The 27500-nt window shown below is 44.4% G+C and overlaps 1 protein-coding gene across 3 annotated transcripts in view; it reads left to right on the forward strand.

The window, feature by feature from the left end:
* The window catches only part of FOXP1 (forkhead box P1), a 336874-nt gene that overhangs the window by 270466 nt on the left and 38908 nt on the right, over nucleotides 1-27500 (forward strand). For all 3 annotated transcript variants that reach the window (XM_085300061.1, XM_085300062.1, XM_085300063.1), the window contains exons 8-10: nucleotides 1719-1878; nucleotides 7302-7506; nucleotides 23836-23940. In XM_085300061.1, the coding sequence (XP_085156187.1) occupies nucleotides 1719-1878; nucleotides 7302-7506; nucleotides 23836-23940 (470 nt within the window). The remainder of the gene's footprint in view (nucleotides 1-1718; nucleotides 1879-7301; nucleotides 7507-23835; nucleotides 23941-27500) is intronic.

The raw sequence follows: 27500 nt of genomic DNA on the forward strand, positions 1-27500 counted from the left end.
GAAGTTCAGCCTGACAGGGCCTGTTCTCTCGTGCTTGCTCCTCCGTCTCTGCCGTGATCCAAGCTGCGCGTTCAGCACCCGAATGGGGCGAATCAAATCCGGGAGGCTGCTGGGCGCCCTCGTCGCAGGCGGGGGCCCCCCGCGTCCTCGGCTGCAGTAAGTCAGCCTCGCTCCAGTGGCTTTGGTGGGGTTTTGCTGCTTTGCACCCGTGAGAGAATCAGGCGTGTGATCTTCTGCACCGCTGTCACGGAAGGGAGAGGAAAAGCTTGCAATCCGTGATTTATCTGTGAAAGTGCGTGTCGGCGTAGTTTAGTAAGAGTTAATTTTCTTTCCATAATTGTTGGCCATAATGTGTATAAGACCTCCACCTTGATATGATTCCTAGCAGATTAGGGATATTAGATAATTTCCTTCTATTTATTGTACTACTGCACTGTATTATCTTTCTATCACTCAGATAATTACTAAGGAAATCTACATTAATTTTTTTTGGCTAGCACAAGGAACTGCTAAACACTGGCATGATGTATTGATGTTTTACACAACAAAAGTTTTCCTCCTGTCATTGTACAATAAATAAAAAGATATTTATCAAAATGCAAAGCCTTTCATGGATTTTAAAGAACAAAGCAAATAAAATACAAGATGAGCATGGAAGCAAAACCTAGAGGCTTCCGTAACTGAGCAAAATTAAGGACTCTGAAGCCTGGAGTACTGTACGTATTAAACACTCACATTCAAGTAAGATGTTGTTTGCTAAATTATGAATGTGTGTAATTAAAATCTAGTGGCTGTTTCTATGAAAGATTTACAATGTTATTTCATCGTTTGTCATGGCTAATTAACAATATTAGATGAAGTTTTTCTTCTTCAAAGGTCTGATTTTTTCTCATTTATTTATGTCAGAAGTGATAAACAGAGTAGTTAAAAGCTTCTCCGGGTACGGTAGTGAGAGAAGCAACATGTTCTTTTATACCTCGAAGGTTCAAGGTTCCCATCCCTGTGGAGCAAAGCAGCTCAGTCTTCTTTATAGTGAGAATAATTAAAAATTTCAAAGTGCAGAAGTAGCAGCCTTAAATACAGCACAGAGTAATTCCGAACATAACAGAAAATACTGTTGCTTGATGGATGAATAGGAGAGAGTGAGTATAAAATACTATAAATTAAACCAGTCGTTCTCCCGTAATAGTTGAGACAGTCCTTGCATGAGCAGAGCAAGCAYGATGCAGGATTATTTTTCATTACCTCCAAGTGTAACGTGGTTTTGTGGTGTGATTCTCACATTACATGTGTTCGCTAACTCGGAGAATTACCCCCGACTTCAGCAGCGGCCAGCAGAGTTTGCTTTGCTCACCACCGAAACACGGCCACTTTGGGAAAAGCAAGACCACGTGCACYGTGATAGCATGGTAGCAGAGACCGAGACTGCTCCATAAATGTTTAATTGGAATTGCAGGAGGGATTTAGGTAGGATGAATATAATTACCATGGGTGGAAATCGACTGCAGCCCCATGGTTAACGCCAGGACCCCAAGGTGCCTTGAGGTCTTTGATGCCACGTGGCCAGGACCTTGCTCACTGTCCTTTCTTTGTACTGGGTGACAACGATCCTAGGTTGGAATCGTGTTGYGATGAGGAGCCCTTTAAATCCCCTGTTAATGCTTTGCTCCGTATTGACAAACGTGCGTTATTTTTGTTGTTGTTTTCTTGTTTTCCAGCCCCAGCAACAGCAGGTGGCTACGCAGCAGTTGGCCTTTCAGCAGCAGCTCCTGCAGATGCAGCAGTTGCAGCAGCAGCACCTCCTGTCTTTGCAGCGTCAAGGTCTGCTAACGATCCAGCCTGGCCAGCCCACTCTGCCTCTGCAGCCCCTTGCGCAAGGTACGTGAGGGGTCCGGGGGTGCTGGGGGAGACAGCACCACGGCAGGGTGGACGTTAAAGAGAGAGCTCTGAGGAGGACAGCCCTGAAATCAYGGACCGCTGTAGCCAGCGGGAGACAGATGGTTTGGAATCTGGATTCAGTTTTCAGTTTGCACAGGTACATCCAGTCTGCTGGGYGTGAAGCTGCTGGTGCTGTTAATCCAGGCTTGAAACTCTTCACGGGAGGCTTCTTAATAGATTTTTGGTGCTGGGATCATGGCTAAAGATAGTGCAAGAGCAGCTTTTCCTTTTTTCTTTTCTTTTCTTTTTTTTAAGTACATTTTTTTTGGCCCTTTCGTGTTCATCCTTGGCAAGAAGTCAAGTGAGGAAGAGCTCTGATCCGTGTGCTGTGGCACTGTAGAGATTTGATTGCCCTTTCCTGCAGCTGAAAGGGAAAGGTGGCGATGTCTCCTCTCCCTGCGCGTTTGAGTCCTTCGTTCCACTGCCCGTACGTGTTATAGCTCCATTCTTCCCTCCGCACTGAGGCAAATCGGGATTAACTCCACTTAATATTAAAGGAGTTGAACACGGGCATTGTTGAGTATTAGATCTTCCTACGTCTGTCTTCTACTCTTGCACTCAGCAAGGAGATACTACTTACTATACTGCAGTACTTTTGGCGATGATCACAACCTAGTTTTTTTTCTTTTTATTGCAATGCTTTTGGTTAAAAAGTAGAGTTTTTTTTATTCCCTCTCCTCCCTTATGGTACGGGGTTCCCCCCCACACACGCACACTGGGTTCATCTACAAGCCTTGGGACRCTTTTGGCCAAGCTCAGACTGCTCAAAGTGGCATGGCACAGGGACAGCCAGGCCTGTTAACCTGTGATGCTGGTATTTCCRAATACTCTTGCCTTTTCCTTCCCTTCCCCTCCGTGATTAAATTTAAACACCCACCTCAGCAACTTGAGTTGGCCGAATGTTCGGGTTCTTCAAAGCATCCCGAGGGCTGCTAAACCTCGCAGTGGAGGTTGCCGCCGGTTGGGGCGCAGGCGTGCAGCGAGTCCGGGCAGGAAGGCACCGGGGCTTTTCGTACGGGCCGCTCTGCCGCGCGGGGCTCGCTCGGTGAGGTTCGGCGTACGGCGCCTCGGCTAAGCCGTCCGGAGGAGGGCGGCGGGCAGCCTCGCGAGAGAGGCGAGCGCGGCGGTGCGTGGCCGCCGCCGTGATGGATGCGGCCGGCACGCGGGAGCCGCGCCGTCGCAACCGCAGCGGTGCCGGAGACGGCGCCGGCGCGAGCCCGCCCGCCTCGGAGCGCCGGGGCGCGGGGACGGAGGAAGGAGCGACGGGAGGAGCGGGGCGCCGCGCCGGGTTCTTTTTCCGTCGGAGAGACGACGGCTTAAAACTGATGTCGTTACGAGGTTTAAATCAACTTTCTGCTCGCTTGAACGTGGTCACCTGGGTATGGAGGTACAAGGACACAAAGAGGTTGAGCAGCTCGGTTTGTCTCCGAGCCGGCGATACCTGGGGTTGGGAAATTGAGTTCCGTGAGCAGTAATCTGTCACCTGTCCCCACAACATACATTTTTTAAACCTCTGCCTACATTTTCTTTCATAATGAAGGGGACTAGTTGTCCTGAAAAATGCAATGAAGAGCCAGGCTATAGTTTAAAATAATTGGTGATGGACACTTCTTATTTTTTTTAAAATATATATATATATATATATATATATATATATATATATATATTTATCATCCCCTTTTGTTTTCAGAACAGTCTGCTAGACTTGGACAAATACTGTAAACCTGTATGTAAAAAAAATCCAGTCCTCTAGGAAATGTGGCTATGAATTCAGTTAAAAGCATTTTGCTTTTTATCCTTAAGCATCTGTAATAGTAATAAGTGTTTCTAAGGAGAAAATGCCACTTTTTAAGTCTTTTTTTGTTATGGTTTTAGAACTAATACATTGTTTAAAGCTGTATTTTAGTTTCAGTGCTCGCCTATTGTCTTACACAAAATAGCACATCCTTTAATGTTATATTTTTGTAATCTCTGCTGTTTTGTATTTAGACACATCTATAATCTAGATTTTGCATCTGAACACAGTAGCAATTTAAAAATAAACCACATTTCAGCAGTATTCTGAGCTGCCAGAGCTAGTTCTTTCGTATCTCTAAAATGAAACTGCAAATCACACTTCAGATCACTAGTGAGTGAAAATAATAGGACCGAGGCATCCAGTTGCCTGATAGTTCCCCTAGATTAGGCAGTTACAGGTCTAAGTCCTGTTATTTGCACTTAGGCAGTTGCAGCACAAGCGATAGTGATCACAGATAATTGCACTGCGGTTCTGGGAATCTGACTTAAAATTTAGCTCTCACTATTAAAATCAAACTGTTAAACAGTGAATTACATAATTTATTGCGAGTGTTCATGGATCTGTTTGACTTGCTTTTACCATTTGTTCTATTATTTTATTTAACCGTTTTGCCTGATGAGTAATGAGCATACCTTTCAACTGCCAGTCTAGTTAAGAATTCTCTGCAGAGTTACTTTAAATGAGCTGGATTTGGGGAAGGAGGAGAGGGCTTTTTTAATCTTTTTTAATCAAGTGATGTCAGTGATGTGGTCATTTTTAAATGTCTGGTTGGGTGCGGGCACATTTGTGTATAGAGCACCGCAGTTAACGCTAATGTCATCCAACCTGATATCCTTCTTAYGCACAGCGTTTTTTTCACAAGTTTGATGCTTTTTATTTCTCTTTCAATATATGGTGTAGTTCTCACTAGTGCTAATGTGAGTTGTATATTAAGCTGGCAGGAACCTCTCCTCTTTTAGAGGTTCTGCAGAGCCCTATGCATATTATATACGTGTATTTTGCTAGCTGTAACACCTACATGCTTTATCTTCAGATAAAGCATTGGTAAATCCAAAAGTGCCTGGGAAGGGAGAGCAGGGGAGAAGAGCAAGGAAAGCAGASTGCTAACAGTTCCCTAGCGAAAAAACAAAAAAAAAACAAACAAACAAACAAAAAACTCATCTTGAAATACAGATAGGGGTTGGTGGCAAAGAAAAAAAAAAAAGGAGGTTATTCTTTCCCTGTTTGCTTATTCTCAAAAATAAAAATAGGTGTCGACTCACATGCTCGCCTATCAGTGTGTTATCAGCAGCAGACGAGTCTATTCACTATTGTTTCGGTGGAGTAAACAGTGGCGGAAGGGTCAGCGGCGCTCGCAGGTAGTTGTTAGCGCGCMGACAGCGCTGTCAAGCGTGTTAGCTAAAAATACGTCCCGCGCTGTCACTCCGCAAGGTGTTTGAAAATAATAGCCCCGCCGCAGCGGAGCAGGCCGCAGGCGYGCGCGCTGCCTGCCGCCGCCTTTGTTTCGTTTGCTCGGAGGTTTAATTTCAGGGGAGAAGTAATAATTGAATGTGTCTAATAACTAAACGCTCACGTGGGACAGAATCCATCAACATTTAATTGGCGTTTGGTTCTCGTGGAGGAAAAGATGGCGTGGCTTTAGCGAGATGGAGGTGTCCTACGAATATCTGATCACTTAATGTATAAACTGAAGCCTCTTTTGTACCGTATATTAATTGTGGATACTGAAGCATTTTAGCTTTTTTTTTTATTATTTTTTTGGAATGAACTGTTAGCGCAGACCAACTGTTTTTGTTAGCGCTACTCTCGGAAAGGCGGGGAAGGTTATTGGTCTGTCGTGCAATAATTTACTCCTCTTTGATATGCAAACGATCCACGGTGAATATAAAAAAATCCTATCAGACTCATTTCACAGTTCTTAACCACTTAGATTCTCTGGAGTCTATCGCCTCATTAGACCAGTGCTCTCCAAAGCTAGCATAATTAAAATCTTTAACAGTTTAGCAAAGTAAAGATGTTTGGCTGATCACGTTGAGATGATTATCTATCCATTGTATTCTAAATGACAAAAATAAATTAAATTTAGACCTTGGCATTTTTTATTATGTGTTTCAAATGAATATAATGCATACTGCTCTTTTTTTTTCCTTCCATTTTTTTTTCCTCCTCAATACCTCAGGTTTGGTGAGATATGTGCCCATTTGAGCTACTGCCGTTCACTCAGAAAATGGCAGGTTTCCTTAGGATCGCTCCAGTGTTGCAACACACTGAAACAGTGAACAGTCAGCCAAATAATCTCCAAGCACACTTGCGAGAAGCCTCTTTAAAAACACATCAACACTGGCTTTTTTTTTTTTTTTTTTAAGCGATTCATCTCCGCTGCTTATGTTTTCCCATGGACTGCTGAAAGAGCATCGAGTTAGTCTTCAGTTAGAGAATTTCACTTGTTTGGTCATGTCACAAACCTCGTTTTTGTCCCGAGGCTCTGAGCGGGGAGGCCGCGTCCCGGTGGCGTGCAGAGCCCCCGGGCCGGGCTTGAATTTGGCCCGCTGGAGTTTGCAGCGTTTTTCACTGGGGATATTTACTGAATGCTGCGGGCACGTCCTAAGCCTCGTGTCCATTTTGACATGGCTAACCCCCAAAGTTCTTGATTTCTTGAAGCTTATTTTATGTTTGCGTTTTACTTTTGAATGGCTCATTAGCAACCAGCTAAGAAATGACAGTAATAATAGTGTTACTTGTATAGAAAGTTACACAGTTTTTCGGTAGACACATCCATCAATTAAGTGAGCGGTTTGAGAAACCAAAATTAATGAGAAAGATAGGTGTGTTAATGAAATAATCATAGTATAATCAATTTGACTGTTAAAATTTGAAAAGCATTTCAGGAAGACAATATGAATTCATAATTTATGTCTAAAAGTGATTAATAAAAACTGTATTTAATAACAAAGGTATTTGTCATCATTTAAAACTTAAGCACAAAATTAGTCATATTGTGGTTCATGTTGTCACAATAATACAGCTGAATATRTTTTTTTCCTAAGACCTTCTTTCCTTTTAACAACAACATAGAATTCCTTAAAATACATATCGAAAGGGAATTTYTCTGGATGCCTGCAGCCGAGCCCTCGGTTGCCCTTGCTGTCAGGTTTGCYGGTGAACTCGGTGGGATTTGTGCTTGCACAGGGGCTCTGCAAGCGTCGTTCCCCCCCTGCACCCCAGCCGCCGCCGGAGACGAAAATCGCCCAAAGTCGTAGCGATTAGCAGGACGTGGCGGGGCGTCGCGGGGCGCCGATSCCCGGCCCCCGCCCGGGGGATTCCTCCTGTAACAGGCGCTGTAAGGTCGGGCGCCGGAAAATTTAGCAGGAGGCCGGAAATGCTCAGCGTTAGCTTTTAGTTATTAAAAAAGCGATAGCGACGCGTGCACGCATGCGTGCGCGCACCCAYGCGCGCGCACGGAGCGAACGCTGGGCTTTGTTTACCGACTCTCTGGTTTAATTACTGTTTGAAGATGGCCGAATTAGCTGTTAATTGATTTAATTATCCAATTTGTTTGTCTCAGGCATGATTCCAGCGGAGCTGCAGCAGCTCTGGAAGGAAGTGACAAGCTCGCACCCGGCGGAGGAGGCGGCCACCAACAACCACAGCAGCCTCGACCTCTCCACCACCTGCGTCTCCTCCTCGGCGCCCTCCAAGACCTCCTTAATAATAAACCCGCACGCCTCGACTAACGGACAGCTGTCGGTCCACACTCCGAAACGGGAGAGGTAGGTGCTGGCGAGGAAAAGCTCAGAGGAAGCCTCATGCCTCCGCCGCGTCTTCGGCCGCCCGGCTCCCCGTCGCTGGGGAGTCCTCGCTGGGCAGAGCTTGGTCCTTTTCTCCACCTCTTGGTGGCTCCTTAATTGGACCGACGGGCGCCGCTCGCTAATTAAAAGCGCGTTGAATAATTGGAGGAAAGTGTGTCGGGTGTAAGGGGTTTCAAGGCTTTCGGTGTCGCTCTTGGTGYGCGTTGGGGTTTCAGGCTAGAGGCGAGAGGAGATCGGTTGGTCGATTCTAGCCGTTTTGCCCCAAAGCATCCCGCGTTTCGGTCAGATTTTAGGGCTTATAGTGTAACGTGGTCACCTTTTTTTTTTTTTTTTTCCTGTATTTACCTGCTTTCGCCAAACAGGCTGCACTTGAGTTCTTCTCTGAAACAAAGCGCGTGTTTTTAAGCACGGATAAAAYTAGATAACCGGCGTTGTTTGGCTCCCGGAAGTCTGAGATAATTTGTACTTGCTGCGCTCGYGTTGTTGAAGTGGCGGCTTAAATCAGGGGCCGTCTGCCTCGCCGGGGCGACGCTTTCCCCTGGGTGGGTTTCTCCACGGCCCCCGCTCCCGCTGCGGCGCGTCCCGCGGCGTGCCTGCCGCCCGCGCCGACGCGGGCCTTCCCGGGAACCGGCCGCCGTTCCCGCTCCCCTTCCCCGGGAAAACGGGGTTTTGGAGCCTGGGGCCCGAGGAACCCGCTCGGGGCGAGCGCTGCGGACCGGCCCGAGCCGCGTCCGCGTCCCGCGAGCGGCGTGGCACTTCCCTGCCTTCAGGAGAGCCTCCTGCCCACCTAGAAACGCTGCATCGACACTAGTGAAAGCTGGATTTTGTGGAAGCTGATGGCTTTCGCTTCCTGTCCTCCTTTCATTCATTAGAAACAGGATAATGGAATTTTTAAGCCATAGAGTTTATATTTCTGGTGGTCTGGAAGTAGATTGATAGGGAAGTTAYATAAATACCTCTTACATCTTTCTAATATTAAGAAAATAGCGCTGTTCAGAGTAGATGGATTTTAAAGAACAGCACAGCCGGTGTTTGGAAGCRTTGCTGTTCAGATATTATATGTGTAAGGTATTATTTTATATCCATTGCAAGGGCATATGGGAGAACGTTAGGGTATACATTTGTAATGCATGGAAGTGACAAGGACATGGTTGTCGTGAAGACTTGCATGGGATCCGTAAAAACAATTTGATGTTCCTTAAACAATTGAATTCTGTTTTCACTGCATCTAGAGCTGAACAGGATGGGTTTACAACTTTCCAACATTTTTTTTYCTTTAATCTATGTTTTTCTTACTCAGTTTATAAAACAAAAACCCATGCCATGAAATAGATCTTCTCTCACTGAATAGATGCATGTGCTGTCTGCTAATGGCAATCTAATCAAGGAAACAATATGCCGTTGCTGTTTAGTTTGAAACGCAGTGGAAACGTGAATCTGTTCTGAAGTAAGAATTTGCTTTATGTATACTGTCAAGGAGAACTGGAAATCCGTATGTCTGAGTGCTGTCACGTAATTGTGGCCCGAAGGCAATTAGGCTCTACAAATAAGGTGATACATATGCTTTTATTAGTAAAGTTCCAAATAAATTAATTAGGAAGGCATAAACATGCCACAGTATTGTTTGAGACTGCATTAGCTTAAAAGACTTAAMATCCTCAGTCGTTGCATTGATAGGTGTCTTGTTAAAGCTTGTCGTTATGCTTTGCTTACAAATCTACAAAGTTCTCTTCAATATTAAAATACAAAATTAAGTATATTTAGGAATACAAATAAGAGAGCTATGGACTTTGCTTTCTCTTGGCTCTGGTGGTACATGAAAGGTTTATGCCGTCCATTTGCTGCAGTGATTGAATTACGTTTTTGTCCGTAAGTAGAGCAGGAGAATACACACCGAAGAATGCCTCCTGATGCACTTAAGGGTTTTGTTGCAGTCTCATCAGGCATCGTGGTGCCTGCCTGGATTTCATATGACATACAAACTCCTCTTGTTTAGATGTGTTGCACTGACTTCCTCTTTATCTGTAGTCAGGGCATTCAGGCTGATGGTGAGCAGTGAGAGAAGAGGAGCTGTGCTATATATATTTGAAAGYGCGCGGAAGACAGAAATTTAGAGTGCTTGCAAAAGAGGCATTGGCGTATGTGCAGTTTTAGTTACTTTTTGATAGCAAAGGTAAAGATTAGAAATAACATGGATCTGTTTGCAGCATGACTTGGCTAGACCTGGAGTGTAGTCTCTGTGCCCAGCTTGTTCAGGAGAACGTGTGTGGAATGAGTGGGTTTGTGGAGCTGGCTAACTAGCCCAAGTTCAGGTGAAATGGGGCTGCTGGAAGGATCCATTGCTTGTGCATSCCGGCGCACAAGCCTGCAGCTTCGGCTGGCCAGGGCAGGTTGTTGCTGTATGCGTGGGCTGCTGCTCCCTCATCTCTTTCCTGATAGACTTGAGTAGAACTTTGTGCATTTGTCACCTGGCGATGAAGAGGAACCTCTCTGAAGAGTGCCTAGAAGGCAAATCATGCCCGCTTGCGGATAGCATTTCCTTTAAGAAACGTATCGTGCTGCCGTTCCATAGTCTGGAACTTATTCTGGGCTCGGGGAGCCCCGCAGGACTCCATCCGGTGCCATTTCGGTGCAGCAAGAGTTAGTGYAGGTATCTCTAGCTTAAAAATAATTTGGCTGGTGACAGGGCACATTGAGTGCAGCAGCAGTGGAATTTGCTGCTGGCTTTGGTCTGATACGACCAGGAGCTATTTATTTAGACTTAAACAACAATAAAAATCATGTAGTAAAAGCTGTAAGTGTCCTAACAGTTAACCACAGCCACATCATAATGACTGCCCAGCAGCAATAAATAATCATATACAGGTAGCATTAACTTTTAGGGTGTGCCGTAAAGCTGTGCTTTCCCCCCTGCCCCTTGGGCTTTGGAGCAGGAGTGGGCTGCAGGATGCAGGTTGGTTACGTGGGAGTTACTATAATCGTCGTCATCTCTGGCACATGTCGTTGGGATCGCTCATGCTGTGTTTTATGGGGTTACTGATCCCGTAGGTCAGATCCGGAGGTTGCTTAAAGATGTGTAAAACAGGAGCAATTCACTTGATTTCGCTGACATTATAAGCACCTGTGTAAAAGGAGCTGAACGTGTTGGGTAAAAACACGTTTTAGTTATAAACAAGGGTTTTAAAATATCAGGAGAAATACAGTAATTGGTTGGTTAGCATGCCCGTGCCAAAGCACAGCCTCACAGGGGTGTGCTGAAAGGCGCAAGTCCTCTGCAGGCTGCCGGCGAGGGCAGATCCAGCACCAGTTCGACACCGACAACAGCGGTGGCCACTTGCGGCTGTGACAGTCGCAGCCAAGTGACAAAAAACTACTACTTTATGGCGAGCGGCGAGTGGCAGGCAGGCAGCAGAGCCACCCCGGGATGTGGTCACCCAAATCCAGTTGACTTCAGTGGGAATGAAATACGTTCAAAAGCAGGAGGCGTCCTGCGTTCATGGGCACAGGTCAGGGATCGCGGCACTGTTCCTGGGTTTTAAGTGCTCGCTGTATATGGCTTTTACAGGAATGGAACAATTCCAGCTATAAATAATGGGTTAATGCTTTCATTCGTTTGGACTTTAAATGTATATTACCTCTATGCTTTTGTCCCACATTTTGCCCGRTTTCTGTAAGTAGCGGCAGCAGCAGCTCTGGGGTTTGGTGCATGGCAATCTGTTAAGGAGATAAATAATCTGCTTTGGCATGACACTCCTACTCTCCTCTTTAATTTGTCTTACACAAGGAAAATTATAATTAAATCATTCAGGGTAAACCCTTGAGTGTAGGGAAGGAAAAAACACACTTTGGTAAAGATTGCCAATAGAGACCAACTTCCCTGTTGTGCTGTGCAGAGACATTTATCAATATTCAGCACTATTAAAGAGAGAACATTTCGTGTGATTTGTGAGGCGGATGCCAAAGCTCAAATCAAGGCTTGTTAAGATCCTTTCCCTATGCAATCATGGGCATTCAGCATCATTAGAATTCAGCACTGACTGTGTGTTTCATGCTTTGATTTTACTCAGACAATTTAATAATGTTTATTGTGCTGATTATATATATAAATTCACTGAATGCAATAAACATACCTCAGTCATCAGTACCCTAAGGGAAATGTTTAGTTATAGATACTTGTATTCACTCAGGATAAGCGAAAGTGAGACCATCAACCAGCATGCAAACCTCTCATCATCTTATCAGCATTTGGGTTTCTCCAGTAACAAGCATTTTTTCTACACAAGTAGATAAATAAACAACTGGAGCCAGTTAAGTACATCTGCCATGCTTAGAAACATCAAGGGCGGTACCCACTTTTTGTATCGTTCCATTGCTTACTTAGAGAAAGCTTTGTTATTTTGTGAAGATGAACAGCAAAACAAAGCTGGTCAATGTGTGGTCACCTCAGGCGACTACTAACTTCATAACTTGACAAGCATTGGTGCATCCTGAAACCGGTGTGTGTAGGAATATTCCTGATACGTGTAGGTTTGGGAAAGCGAAGTGTAGCAGAATTCGTCACTCTTCTGGGGCGAACAGAGATCATTCCAACGGGACCTGGAGTGTGAGATTTGCAGGCATCTGGGAGCTTATGTGCATGGGTCCCCTCTCCTGCAGGGCACAGGTGGGAGCCTTATGAGCCCACTTGCTTGCTGTGACAGGAGGTAAAGACTGTGTGTCCAAGAGACCTTTCTCCATCCTGCATCCCRTTTTTGACTTCTGATGTCTTTATTCTCCTTCCTACCTACTTGGCTAGTGTCCTTCCACGTAAGGAAGCAGCCATCTCATAGGAAAAATAGAGGGAATAAACAAGGGGATATTTAAATGCCTTTTTCTTGCTAGCTTTGCAGGAAGAAGGAGTCTTGAGAAAGCTSTGGAAGGAAATGAGAGGAACGGTGTGGTAGACCATTTTTCTGCTGTTTAGGCTTAAGGCATTGTGTTTGACTGTTGTTATCTCACATGCCAGCTGATCCTTCATCAGAATYGCAAGGCCCTTAGATGAGGGCATTGGGATTCAGCACAAAATTAAGAATTGCAGATTTTGGTCCATTATTAATGCTCTGGATGAAGCAGTTCAGCCTACAGTCCATATGCTCCCAGGGCCTGATCCTCTCTTGGCCTGCATCTTTGCATAGTMCTCGGCATTCATTCTGTACTGGTGCCAGCATCAAATCTGCTCATCCATGTCGGCTTCTCTCAGTTGCTTCATGCTGTTGGTTCTTGCTTGATGTACTTCATCAGCAGCAGAGTTTTGTTAGATTATTTTAGCTCAACTTCTTTAAAAAAGAAAAGAAAAAAAAAGGGGGGATTCTCCTGTAACATTTCCTCCCAGAAGGTATTTCCACCTTTGAGAGTGGAGTTACAGCTTTTCACCTTCTGTGTAGCCATAGATGAAGCTTGAGCAGTTGTCTCTATGCTGGCTCTCTCCACGTCCTTTGAGACCTCTACCTGTTGGGTGCATGCTATTCCCCTCCACTGTATGTGGATCAAATAGAGAAACTTGTGGGGGAAGGGTTGGAGGAGGAAGGCGTCTTCCTCATCAGGTTGTTGCTTTGCCGTTGCCCTTCCCAAGGTCAGTAGAGTGGCTGAGCCCAAGGAAAGGGCAAAGTGGAGATGTTCTCCMTGCCAAATGTTTTGAGCGTTGGAAGGCATTGCAGTCCTCAGAAAAACACTCTTCTTGCAACACCCTTTCTCACAGATTGCTAGGACAGCCTTAGGAGCGATAGCCAATGTTACTAGGTTGCCCACTACCCATGGTTTTCTGTTCTTTCTCACTGTAGCTGTGGCAGGTGTAGATCCTGTGTTTGGCTTGAGGGGTTTTAGGGCTATGCAGCTACCTGAGCTGGGCTTAGCTTAAAAAGCAATATTCGGTTCTCTCTTCTTTTCTTTCTTATTTTCCCCCCTCAGAATGTGAGCTGAAGTGCTCACAGTGCTGAAGGGATGGGGTGGGGAGCTGGTCTTTGGAGGGCATGCTGCAAGACAGGGCTGAATTCAGCCAGGCTTACCTCAGTGCCTTGGTTTCAGCCAAAATCGTTCAAAAAGTAAGTTGTTGAAAAACCGTGTGGGTAGGCATGCCGGGTTGTGTTCAGTAGCTGCACGGATATCCCCGCTACATGAGTCTGAGCAATTCGCTCGCCTCCGGGCGGTTGAGTGCATTGCGGAGACTATCTAAGCGTAGACGCGCCGTCGCGCAGCCACGTCGCTGAAACTCGGGCGTAAACAGTCAGACTCTCAATGTAGTTGCTGTGTTTCTCGTTGCACCGAGTGCCGGCAGGATGTCTCAAGGTCCTCAGCTGGTGGCCGCAGCGCTGGTGGCGGCGGCAGCCGGAGCCGGGAAGCAGCCGTGCGCTCCCGCGGTAACTGCGCGCGGACACAGCTCGGAGCGTCCTGCTGCCGTCTCCAGCTGGCACCCTCTTCGCGGCTCAGCAGTCCCCATGGCTTTCTCCACGCGCTCTCGTCCTGAGCCGCACTGCTCTGCAGTCGGSTTTGAAAAAATCGTGACTCAGACCTATCGTTGCGTATCTCTGGTTTTAAACCTCAAGAAGCACTCCTTCCTGCTGCTCTTTGACAAAGTTGGGTGTGTGTTGTCCTCTGCGTTTCTGCACCCGCTGTCTTCCAGCGCCGTCACTTTTTTGAGAAACGCTCTGGTAAATTAGTCGCACGAAACCTCTTCCTCATCAGTCTGTGCTGGATTCTTTAATGAAATCAYGCGTTTCAGAGAGCTGTTCCACTAAACCTGGAAAACCACTTCTAGCTTATCTTTTCCCCCTGCAAATGACGCAAAGTTAAGCAGTCCATAGCCGCTGGCTGTAGCGCGTGGCCCTTTGCTGAACGAGGGTGCTGTGCCCGACGCTTCGCAGTCCTCGGGAACCTGACCTGACATCAGAGCGCTCCCGAACTCGGGCGGTTCATTGCTTTCTGGTCACATGTAATAATGATCAGTCGTACAAGTCCAAACACTAAGCTAATGCATCAAAAAGCACTTAAAATAGATTGGGTGAGCCTTGGCAGACACATAACAGAACTTTTCCAAATTTTAGCATATGTATTGTTTTATTCCTCCATCTGGCCGACAGATCATTGTTTGATATCTGAGTGCTTTGCATATCTCCTCCCTTTTCTTGCAACTGAGATACTTACACATGCATTTAATACAGCTTAATGCTATTCTTACATACCAGAGAAATAGCTGATGGCTTTCTGTTAATTGCATACACTTCGCGGTTAAACTTTTACTAAAACATTCCTGTCTAAATACTTAAAGTCCAATGAAAATTTTGCCCTCTTCTTTTATTAGAGGTGTTTATGTAGTAGTCTTAAAAAGTGACCTGTTTTTGTTTTACTGCACCGTRGATTCCTGGTATTTTTATTTCCTCCTGTGTGCAAGTTGTCCTTCCTCGGCRTTTGCTCTGGAAATCTAGCTGTCCTAAAGAGCTAAACAGGGAGCTAATGAAGAGCTGGTTTATTTTCTGTCATACGTATCACAGCCAGAGAGTGGAAAAGAAACACCCTTGAAAATGCCGTAAAAGTAGAGGATAAGTTAGGTGATTTTTGTGTGACTGTTTTCTCTGCTGTTCAATAAAAATCAAGCAGTTAGTATGACAGCTGTTATATCATGTTATATTGTACTGCTAAGATATTGAGTAGCATTTAAAGTAGAACTCCACCATTAAACTGTATAAACTTTATCCATTTCACTATGGTTTAATGGAAAAAAACGAGATTTTCAATAAAATGACATCATTTTTCCCAGGTTGTAACATTCRCTTTACAACTGTTTTTCTTTAATTCAATTTATTTTACTTTTCTTTTTCTTGGCATCCCCCTTTTTTTTTCCAGTTTGGAGTGGAGGAAATCTCTTGGTTGAGCAGCTAGGTACCGCTCAGACCTCTCTTCCCTTCTCTCCACCCCCCAAACATCTTGAGCTAATCTGGAGCTCCTTTATATTGGTCAGATAGGGTTATATTTTCAAAGTGGTGAGGTGCAGTTTGAAATCAAATAATTTGTTAATGCRATGCGTGACTGTACCTGGTGCGTGTTTGAGGGCCAGGGGATGGAGCCCAAATAAAAAATAAATTTACTCCTTGCTGCCTGGATCTTACCAACATTTGTGCAATCCGAACAGCTATTTTTCCTTATAGCTGGTGTTCTTGAGGGGGTAGGGGTTTATTTTCTCCTCTGTGTGAAGAGGAGAGGCATGTGTGTATTATAAAGTGTATTCTTCTCATTAAAACAATGGTGTAAGCCCAGACGGGGAAGCTGCTAATATGTGTTGCAGCTTGTCAGTTCGGGCTGCGTGAATAAAGGAGATAACTGTTCCTTCGGGAAACGGTCTCGGGAGCCGAGCAACAGATACGCTAGCCAGAGAATTCTTTTAACTGTAATTTTCCTTTTTGTGTGTACTCAAAAAATAACATCACGATGGGTCCTTAAATACCACTTCATCCACAGAGCGCAATTTCCCCGGCACAGGTGGTGCTAATATAGGACAGTCCCCTAGGCACTTGTCGCCAGGAGTTGTACAGCTTGTTCGGTGTCTGCATCCATATGGCAAGCTGTCCCGTTCATGGAAAGACGTTGTAGCTGTGCCCGTGGGTGCCGTGGTCAATGTAGTGGAAAAAGTAGATTTTAACTCTCGGCAACCTGTGTTCTGCTGTTTGTTTTATTGTGGAATCCAATTTATGGGGGGGGGGAGGGGGGAGAAAGAGGGGAAAAAAAAGAATAATAATAGCAACAACCCCAGGTCGTGTCCCGGCTCTCCCAGCAGCTCTGCAGGAAGCCTCGCGCGCGAGAAATACCCGCGCCGGAGTTCACGCTGCGAATTAATGCACGAGGCGCAAAGCAGCGAGCGACGCTGGCGGGCCGTGTACGTCACGCAAGCCCACTTCTTTACCTTTTATTATTATTATTTTTGTTTAATTCTCTTCCCCCCTGCGCGTCGCCCGGTTCAGGCGGCGAGACGCCGGCGTGGCACGGCGGGCCGCCCGCGGGAGCGGGGTCTGCGGCTGCGCCGGCGCCTCGCGTTCCGCTGCCYGGTGTTTTTCCGCTTTCCTGCGACTATTTGTTACGGCTCGTGGCAAACACAAACCGGTAGACGGCGCGGCGCCTGCGGCGGCACGTGCTTTTTACAGCACGCGCGCGGTGCAGCGCTCCTCGGAGGGCGAGCGACGCTCTAGCGGTGCTTCTCCTCCGTAGCAGTAATTCGCCAGAATCGATATTTCTGGGCGTTTTGCAGAGCAGCACCTTTTTCTTTTTTCTTTTTCTCTTGGGGGTGGTGGTGGTGTTGCGGGAGCGTTTGGTGGACGGGGCGCTTTCGGCCGTGAGCCGTCGGCGTTAGTCGTGCCCCGGGGCGTGCGAGCAGCCTGCCCCGAGGTGGAGGACTTGCCTCTGCTCCAAGCGTAACAGAATACAACCGTTTTGTTAAACAAGAATAGATCCTGTTTCGCCAGGTTTTCTTTTCCTATAAATTTAAATGTAACAACGGAATATAAATTACAGTAAAACAGCGTGGGCAAACAAGACCTTTTATACAAAGTGTGTGTGCGTGTTTGTAGCGTTACACTTCGGTCCCGGTGAAGTCCGAGGTCTAATCCTGTGTTTTTAAAGTTGAGCGTTTCTTAAAAGCGTTCCTGAATCGGGGCCAAAGCCTTGCAATCGCCATAAGAATAGGGTGTGTAAGAAAAACAGCATAGCTGTGCTGAAATTCAGGAAGAAGAAAAAAAAAAAAAAAAAAAAAAGAAAAAAAACAAGAAAGTGGTAGGATCACATTTTTTCTTTCTAATTAAACTAAGATACTGAATCAGTCCATTTTCATCTGAATAAATTAGAGGACTGCTCAAAGAGGAATAAAATGAGATTTAACAAGGATAAGTAGAAAGTAGTCCAGATAGGAAATAAAAATTCCAAACTGCGTGTTCGAAATGACACATCCGCTGCTCGGCATCAATTACGTGGGAAATGACTGAGGCATAATAGGGGCTGCGAAATTAAGGTGGGACATTCTGTGCCCCGTGTCTTAGTTAAAGCGGTAAATGCGTCATGGGAGGTATAAACATGTGTGTTGCATCTGAGTCTGTCTTTTTTTTTTTCCTGTTACACATTATGCAAAACCAGTTGAACCACAATTAGAGTGTGATGTACAATTGGCCACTCTGGCAGAAAGGATAAAGAGAAACTGGAGCAAATAGAGAAGAGAACAGCTAGGGTGATAAAGGAGTTGGAGGGAATAGGCTATGAAGACAGATTAAAGGGAATTAAAGATCTACACCCTGAAAAAATAGAGGCTCTAGGAGGATGTGATTATGGTATGTAAGTACATGAAGTGATGCTACAAAGAGGAAGAGGGAAAAAATTGTTCTCATTAGTTAGCAATGCTGGAATTTAAAATCCAGCATTTCAAATCATGTGTGTCTAGGTATATTTGATGTACTTTTCACTGCAGTACCTAGGCACAAGGTTGAAATAAAATAAAATAAAAAAAGATGATTTTTAAGTAGTAGAGAAACTCATTATTGGTGAATTCAAGTGCGGGAATGGAACTTCCACCTGAGATAAGTGATGGATTCAATATTGCTTTTTTTTGGGGGGGGGGRGGGGGGGAGAGGCGATGGGCACTTCTTTTGAGTGGTCTAGAAATACATTCAGTTTCCCTGAGGAAATTATGTAGGGCAGGGGCTGTCCAGGCCCCGTGGCAGTTTTGTTGCAGGGTTGAAAATGGAGGATGACCACTAAAGAAGTACATAGTACATTTAGAGTGTCCTCTGAGAGATGAGTGTTGAGATTTTTTTTTTTTTTTAATCCAAAACATCAGTTTGTAGATTAAAACCAGAAGATGATCATTATAATTATCCAGTCTGGCTATACTCTTGCAGCAGGCTGTGGGGATGGAGGGTGGAAAGAGGAGGAACGCGAGCCAGATTTGTTCCTTGTCTTGTTGCAAATGGTCCGGGCTGCCCCGTGCAGCGGGGTTTGGAGGAAGAGCGCCCCAGCTAGCGTAAGCACAACCGGCAGCGATCCCCGGCGCGTTGCTGGCCTTGGGTTACAATAGCAATACCACATCTCTCTAATTTTTAGTTACGTAAGCGTACAAGTTAGAGCACACAGGTTGGAGGCAGGATTTCAGCCTGTAGGCTGCAGTTTTTACGTGATTTATCTTAAATCGATGTAGTCCTTTAAAATGTAATACATGACTCCTGCTACTTCCAATAGGGCTTGATGAGCTGCTTTTAGTCCTAGGTCCTAAAGCAGTGGGGAGGTAAAGAAAGACAGGTTTAAAGAGTAACCAAAAATGTGCAAGCCAGGCAAGGTACTCTGYGAAGAGCTGCCACTGGCCATGCACATCAAATGCCACCCTTACTGAAGGCTGCCGACCTGCTGCCAAGCTTTATCCACCGGTGCAGTGGAAATTGTCCTGCTCTCTGAGCAGTTACTGGCGCCATTTAAATATATGGGTTAATACTCTCTTTGAATTATTTTTTTTTCCCCAGCATAGAGAGGAAAGTTGTGCTAAGCCATGCTAGTGTGAAGTCAGAGGGGTTTGCACCAGTGAAACGCCACTGCAAAACACATCTTTGTGCARTGGATTTTGTCGTGAAGGCAGCAAGGTGCATTAGAGGACAGGTGGCTGCCTGTTGCCGGTGACCGAGGAATCACAAAGGTTTRAGCATACTGTTTCCATTTCGATTTTGGATCAAATAGAGTAAGTGTTTGCAGCTCGGAGACTTTKGGTCTTTTCACCAGCCTTACTTCTCCAGTGTGTTTTGATTAGCTTTAGACCTTGGCAGGCAGTCCTGAACACGGGGCACTGCCGCAGGTCCCGGTGGTGTCCCGTGACCTTGTGCGTGGGATTGAAATTGGGGCATTTTGCCTCACCTGCTCCATGATCTGCGTGGGGACGAGGGTGGTGCGACGGGCGAGCCGTGGGCTCCTTCTGCCTGGGCTGGGTGGACTCACTTCCCATTGCCCCTGGGAAAGCATGCATAAATAAATAAATAAATAAATAAATAAATAAATAAATAAAAAGAGGCCATTCTGCTTGCTATGGGGGCCCTGCTCAGACCCCTTGCAGGAGGAGAGCAGGAGGTACGGTATTGATTTAGTTCAGCGTGCAGGTGGCTCAGTCATGTTCTCCACACTGTTAAAACATGAGCAGATGCTTCCTAACTGTWCTAGAAAATCAAGGATGCTTCTCTGCATCACCGACTTTCTCCCCGTGTTTTGGCAACGATTATTGGCYAAGGCAGATGTGGAAGAGATATAGTGCAATAAGAAGTATTTCAGCATCGTGATTATTTAAAATATGGTCCGCTGTGTGGCAGAATTATTATTACTGAGGTAGTAAGTTTGGTTTTTGTATTCACCYGTGATTTATTTCTTTGCCACTATTTAAAAGCATGGTGCCCAGTTTCACATGGTCGGTAGATAGGAGTTGAATTAAACCATGCAGCACAAATAGCTTTCTTACCAGTGCGCTGGTCACTGTTTTTCCTGACATCTCCAATGTTTCTGTCTCTCTTTTGAATATCCTGCCCTTTTGGCTCCTCATTTGGGCTTAGCTGTCCATAGTTTCTCTATAATATGAGGTTTTGTGTCCCAAAATGTGAGTCTACCATAGCAGAGCAGATCCTTTCCAGAAGTTAATTGGCTGTAATGATGTGAGTGACTTGCGTTGTGTAAGTACAAGCTTAGGACAACAGGAATTGTTGGAGGAGATGGTGAGTTTTCTTCCAGTACTTCTGGAAATCTGCAGCAATATATGTTGCGGAGGGAAAAACGCTTTGTTTATCCTTTCATTACTTTTAAAATTACCTATTGTTATAAAAATCACTTCCACTGACTAGTGCTAGATCTTCAACACTCAACCATTAACGTGCTTCCTTGGGAAGGAGAGAGCGACAGAAACAAACACCTACTCTAATGTGTCATTAGAAATCAAAGAGACCCCAAACTTGCTTGTGTTTCCCAATGTTCTGGTCTTCTGAAATACCGTCTTAGGCGGGGAGACCAAGGACGCATCCAGATTTTAGAAACTGTGCTAGCATATAGACAAAATATTATTGAACRATTAAAAATACATGTTTATATTGTGCCCACAAAGTTGTTTGCTTATGTGTTGGATTTAAATCTTCATTTTCTACCTCTATTTGCTTAAACAAAGTGAGCGTTTGGATCGGCTAACAGAAAACAGAATTCTCCATCCATTTGCATGGTCTGAATCCTTTCTGCGTTATATCCACTTCTGTATAAAACCCCTTTGTGTGTGTTTTGAGGTGCTTCTTAAGCATCTGTCACTGAACAAGTGACAATCTATAGTATCTTCAAAATTGGGATGGCTAAAATAGCAGTAATCTGGTACTGACACATAAAGGTCACCAAAATGCACTACTGAAAGACCTCAGAATGGGATGGGAATGACTAACTTCAAAACGGCCAGCTGCCCGCTGCTAGTGCCTGTCTTTTTCTTTAAACACTGAGGGCTTTTTTCTTCTTAAAAGTATCTGGTTGTAGTAACTTTTCAGAAGTTGCTGGGCTTTGCTGAATGGCAGTGGAAGCTATATATAGGTGTTAAGTATGTTGTGCTTAGCATCTTGTTAGGAAAATGACCTTTTAAGTTCCTGCTTATGGTCAACACCAGCTTTTCTGGTTATTGACAGCTTACCGTGGATACTCCCTTGGTCATTCAGTCATTCTCCTTGGCCACAATACCAGCGTATCATGGCCTGCATGGTTTGTCGTCTTGCATGAGATCCCTAGAAAGAAAGTAGATTTGGACTTGAATTTAAGAAATACAAATCTCTGTAGGACGCTTTCTGTTGGCTTGACCATGGCCTTTAGGCTGTTGCAAGGAAACTCAAAAAAAAGCCCTGCTGGGGGGTTCAGCCGTGTGACACCTGTTGATAGTGTAGTGGGATGTACAGTGCTCAAGAGCCGTAGAGGGCTTACTCCTTGCTTTGGGGCACGTGGTGTTTCTCTTGTCCTCTTGGTGTACGTGATGTTCACTGGGTAAATGAATACGCTGGATTTTTTTTTTGAGTGCTGCTAAATACACTGAAATCACAACCCTCATGGTCTTCATGGACGTTACTGGAGTCTCGATTACTACTTTCTCATGCTTTTATTTATTCCCTGCCAGAGGGAGAGCGGCTTACTGAGTCCCACCAGCCGCTGGAGCAGCGTTATCGAGGGGGGCTGCAGAGCGGTGCCCGAGGAGGGAACTCCGCAAACCGCCTTTGCTGCGGAAACCAGCGTTTTGGTGAACCGTGGTGCAGGCTCGGCTTAGATCACCGTTGTTTTCCCAATTACTCTCTTCTGACGCATATAGAGGGCAGTTGGCCCTCAGCCGATCTGGCTTGAGTGAGCAGTGTTCCTTCAACCATCTCCTGTGTTTCTCAGTTGATGAAATGTGTGGTGTAGCATTTTTTCTAATTTCTTTRCAAGGAAAGCATTGGAAAGCCTTTGTTCTTCTAAAAACTCATCATACAGAACTTCTCCCTGCTTACATGTTCAGCTGATTAAGTTAAACCAATGTAGTATTTACTTGCAGAAGAAGCTTTTGTAAAAGTGATTTTGTTTGTTTTTCCTTTTAGGGAACTAGCTTGCTGATTTTGTGTGTGTGTGTGTGTATACATACACACATATATCTATGCGTGTGTGCATATGTATATGTGTTTGTATGTGTGTGTATATATATACATGTTTACTTTAAGAACTGCTTGGAAACAATCAAACCCACAATTTTAATGAAATCACAAATGAGATTTATGTACGCCTTCTTGTAATACAGGCAGGTCTGTACTTTTTTTACTTGAAGAGCAGTTAAAGAAAAAATAGCTTTCAATTATCTTCAGATTCTTGTTGGGCCTAAACACAAAAGTGACAGAATCTGGGCAGGAATTTATCATGCAGCTTCTTTGTATTTGAGGTAACATCGTAGGAGTATGTTCTACAGTGATCTTGCTATCCAGTGCTTAAGAAATAATACAAGAATAAAATTTTGTTACAGTACACAGGCAGATAATATTACAGAGCAAGAATAAATGGCATTTCCACATGTGTATAAACATAAAATGGCAAGAAAGAGGTGTTTATCCATAACGTTACCTGTAATCCAGGCTAAAATAAGTCATAAAACCACACCTAGATGCTGGTATGTGTTCATATCCTTTGTGTATGTTTGAAGTTCGTAATATGGCACAGGCATACTCTAGCAAAAAGATTGCTATGAAAAATAGATGTGTGTGTGAGCATAAAATAGAGATTTTAATATTATTTTGACATTTTATGTTTAAAGTCATCTAAGGTTATGGAAATTGTTGCAAAAATAATTCCTTTACTTAAGAAGTTTCCATGCAGAAGTTGAATAAAGAAGATATTTTAGAATATGGTTCATCAGTTAGTGCAACAGATACATTTCCCCGAGCACCACATGGCCTGGATCAAAGCGTCTCATGACTTGGATCAGTGCAGCCAAATCATTACGTATTGATTGGAATCCCGCTGAAGGATTAACCCCTTCGTGTGCATCAGAATTTGGGCTTTAACCTTGGTTTTAGTGGCCAGAAAGCACTCTGACATTTCTGCCAAATCTTAGTGAGGCCAGTAGCCCCCACTCACCCCTCGTACTGAAGAATTCTGCGATTATGTGGTTCCTTTTTTATGATGAATTTTACATTTGAAAACACTGATGAATCTTTTACTGGGATATATAWAAGCTATACTTGTGCARAAAAAAAAAGAAAAAATAACTGTAAGACCAAAGAAAAATAAAGGGATGGATAGCGTGGTGGGAAAGTGCGGGCTGCAGACTTGGTGCTTTTCTTTTCATAGTGCTGTGGAACGCCTTAGGTCCTGGTCGTGTTGTGTTTTAAGAATGCATTGCTGTATGGAGATGACATCTCTTCCTGATGAAGTTGAATTGTAAATAYGCAGTGTTCATAAATTTCTCAGCAAAATACCAAGTGGGATATTAAGCAGGTCTGTCAAATGATTTCTCCCCCATCCATGTTAATTTAAATTCTTTACAAAGCTTTTAATTAATGAATGAAATGTAGGAGGATAGCTAAGTAAGAATGACACGTGCTTCACTGCAAATGGTATTTAATTCTGTTTTGAGAAACCACAGGCAGAGTCAGCTGGGTACCGTGCAATGTAAGGGGTGTTTCGGGATCTGCTGTTTGTCGCCGTAGGTGTTTGTGACRGTGAATTTGGTGCAGGAGCTGCGGTTACAACACTTTCTCTCTTTCTTTCCTCCAGTTTATCCCATGAGGAGCACTCACATAGCCATCCGCTCTATGGACATGGTGTATGCAAATGGCCAGGCTGCGAAGCAGTTTGTGAAGACTTCCAGTCGTTTCTAAAGTAAGAATGGTTTTTTTGGCTCTCGGATTGTATAGGAAGCATGCCTCGAAATTTTGTGTGCTGTCACTAACCGTGGGCCTGATCCAAAGGCCACTGAAGTCAACAGAAAATTCCCTTCACCTTCAGTGGCTTTTGGATCAGGCCCAAGAACATTTTAGCAGGGGATATTAAATTATCCCTGTGGGGAAAGTGTGGTCTTGCACAGTGTATTACTATAAAACACAACGTTTGCAATTCTGCAGCCTGCTTTTTTTTAATTATTATTTAAATAATTTTTTAAGTTGCAGTATTGATAATGTAAATAATATGACCTTGGTTTAACCTTGATTTCACTTTAATTTAGAAACTTAGTCTGAAATTAACTCCGTAATTGAACAGAGAATTGCAGAGCATCATGTGAAATTTAATTTATGTCAAATAAGTAACTAATGAACAAAGTCTACACTCCTAAAAATAAACTATAATTATATTAATTGGGCCCCTGCAGTTTGCTGCAGACCTTCCCTTGCTGCCAGAGAACACAGTTGTACGCGTTGCGTGAACAGCGCATTACGGGCTGGTACGTGGTAATGCGAGCATCCAGCGCAGGGGAGGAGAGGCAGCGCTCCGAAACCTTGCACGTGGCTGCTGTGCATATCAGCCTCGTGCGTCCACGCGGCAGCGTGGATGTGTTGGCCAGGTAGTCGTGCCCTTCTGGTAGGGCCGGGTACACCCTGCCGTGTGCACTGATGTTCATTCCGAAGTGCCCTGGCTGTTCTCTCGTTAGGTCTGCCCAAGCACGGTTTGTGATTTACGTGCGCAAAGGGACACGTTCTGCTCTCCTTTGCAGTGGTGCTCTCTTGAAGTTAATCCACGTAAATACGTGGAATTCTTCAAGATGCATAAGTAGAATTAGTCGCAAAACTCTCAGTTTTGTCTTTCTGGGGCAGTTCCCTGGATTTTTGGGGGGTAAGGGAGGAGAGGAAGATAGCAAGTGAAAGGATGTTTATTAGGTGGTGACATGCAGATAGTTTTTTGCTCTCAGAACAAAATGGGCTGGTTATGCTTCCACTGAAACCACTGGCAAAATCCTCCTGAATTCAGGAGGAGCAGCACTGGTCCCACTATAAACATAGATTGCAAGTAAGGAATGGCACAGTAATGAGAAGGTTCTCATTACAAGAGGATTACAAAATAAGAAGTTACTAGTCATAAATTTCCATGAAGGGTGGCCTCATTTCTTTTAATTCATCCTGTTGTTCACTTAAGTGAAATAAATGCTAATCTCTCCATACTTGCCAGCTCATTCACATTCATATGCCACACTGTAGCATTTAAACCTTTAAAACAATTCTAATTTTTATTACATTTAACATCAGGGGAAGGTGCTGTGATAGCATTAGATACTGGAGTAACTCATGTAGTCATATAAGGTCAGCAGATGCCTCCTTGCCTTCCCTCGGGATCCTCCGTTCCATAGCAGGTCTGTTGGTTTTAGTAAGACTACTTGGGGAGCAGTGCGCTACTTGACACAGTTATGTGTAGAAAATACAGCCCTTATATCACGGGTCATGGGTGGAGACAAGATTGGTTTCCTTTGATATTTTTGAGTTGTTTCAATGAGTAGACCAAGTCTGCTGGTTCACCTGGAGATGCTGTGAGTGACCAGGAGGTAGAAATAGCCTGAAAACCATTACAAGCCTAGGCTGGATGGGAACCACTCCCCAGCAGGAAATGGCTCCATCTACTCCCAGCTCCAAAATTTCAGTTCTTTTATCATTTACACTTTCAAAGCATCCATCTTTTCCCCCCTATCAGAACCTTTCAACAGAAAAATTTTGTGCGACTTTCTTAAACCCATTGACTCGTGTAAATTTTCTCATTATCCAAATTCTACAATGGAAGAAGCTTTCTCTAGACAAAGTCGCATTGTTCGGCGTGATATTTAACCCAGAACAAGTGCAGAAACGAATGTCCCTGGGCAGCCTATTGACACTGTGAGGAAGTGAGCGTTTCTCCATAAAATGATACCGTAGCGTTCAAGTCTCCTGTGGAGCATCCGTCCTTAAATTATATTGCCATTTATGAAAATTCATTACTCAATGAAAAGATAACCGGTAGATGCTTTAACTTTGTTTCTGGTACTTATATAATCCAAGAAGATCTTCTGACAGCCCCCTCAGGAGAAAAGCTCTTGCTTACCAAGTGAAATACAGCCAGTGTATCAATCGAGCATTGCTTAATTTCACTTACCTCCATAAAAAGACCTGTTAGAAAAAGCAAAGAGGAGTTATATGTGGAATGAAAGCCCCGTATGCCAATAAAATGATTCTGCAGTTAAGGGAGAAAAAAGGACTCACAGGTCTAAAACATGGTTCATTTCTTTTCCTCCTGAGGAAGAAATAGCATAACTGTTGGTAAATCAAAACCAGAGATTTGACACTCTTCTGTGATCATTCTGTAGTGTTTGTTCCCAAGGTGAGGTACACCACAGGGCCCTTGATTTCAAAGATAAATACTGTACAAATAACGATCCTAGTTGTCTTTCACTCACAGCCAACAGGAGGATGCTTATCAGAACCAGCAGATACTCAGTCTATTGTACACATTTATTTCCCTGCTTTTTTTCTGAAATAAGTTGCAGTTTTAGTGTTGTTTTGTTTAATCTATCAGCTATTGGTTATCATGTGATGTGATATCAGTTAGAGCTAACTGATAGCAGCAGGGGCCTCTGCTAAGCCTAGTAAAACAGTAGCACCCTGCATCGTCCGGAGCCTAAAACCAAAACCGAGTCCAGTCGCACTGCTGCATCCCGACGGCCTTCTGCCGAGCTGTAGGAGGCGAGGTGAAGGCTGGAGGGTGCACCCGTGCCTTGTGCATTAACTAGGATCCCCGTCGTAAGCTGCAACGAAAGCAGCAATCAGTAGCGCGCAGACTTTCCTTAAAAAARAGACTCTATTCTTGATTTCATTTGCATATGCTTAAAGACCGTTACAGATAGAAAAATATCTATACCCGTATATACACAGCTCAACACACGTGTATATGCCCCTATAGAGCAGCTCGCTTAGGAAGTTTCTGCTGGRGGGAGAGTGGTTTATTCCGCAAGGTACCCAGGGCAGGCGCTGAAGGAGAAGATAGAATAGGGTTTCTTTCTTTCTTTCTTTTGGATTGTGATTTGGATGTGTGCAGTCGTTTCAAAGTCGCAGATACCCTTTAAATGAGATGCACGCACCTTGGGAGAGATCCTGCCATCCYCTATTACCCTGACGCTAGGAAGCTGCTTTATGCGAATTTAACTTTGAAGAAAATGAAGGCGAGCTTATGTGAAAGAAACTACTAAGTGCACTCTGTAATGTTTTCACAAGTGTTTTTATCATGGTAACATCTTGTTTACTTTAGTTGCCTGCCTAAAACTACTTGGAACATGTTAAGAAAACATTTCGAGAAAGCTGCTACAAAGAGGCTTTTGTTTAGCAGCAACTGTGAGACTGCTCCGCGCACAAAGGTGTTAACTTTCAACCCCTTAAGCACTTCCACATGAAATTCCAGCAACGATGTTTGTGGTTTTGCAAAAACAA

Source organism: Rhea americana, unplaced genomic scaffold (assembly GCF_003343005.1).
Source record: "Rhea americana isolate MKP2758 unplaced genomic scaffold, rheAme1 scaffold_16, whole genome shotgun sequence".
Taxonomy (NCBI): Eukaryota; Metazoa; Chordata; class Aves; order Rheiformes; family Rheidae; genus Rhea; species Rhea americana.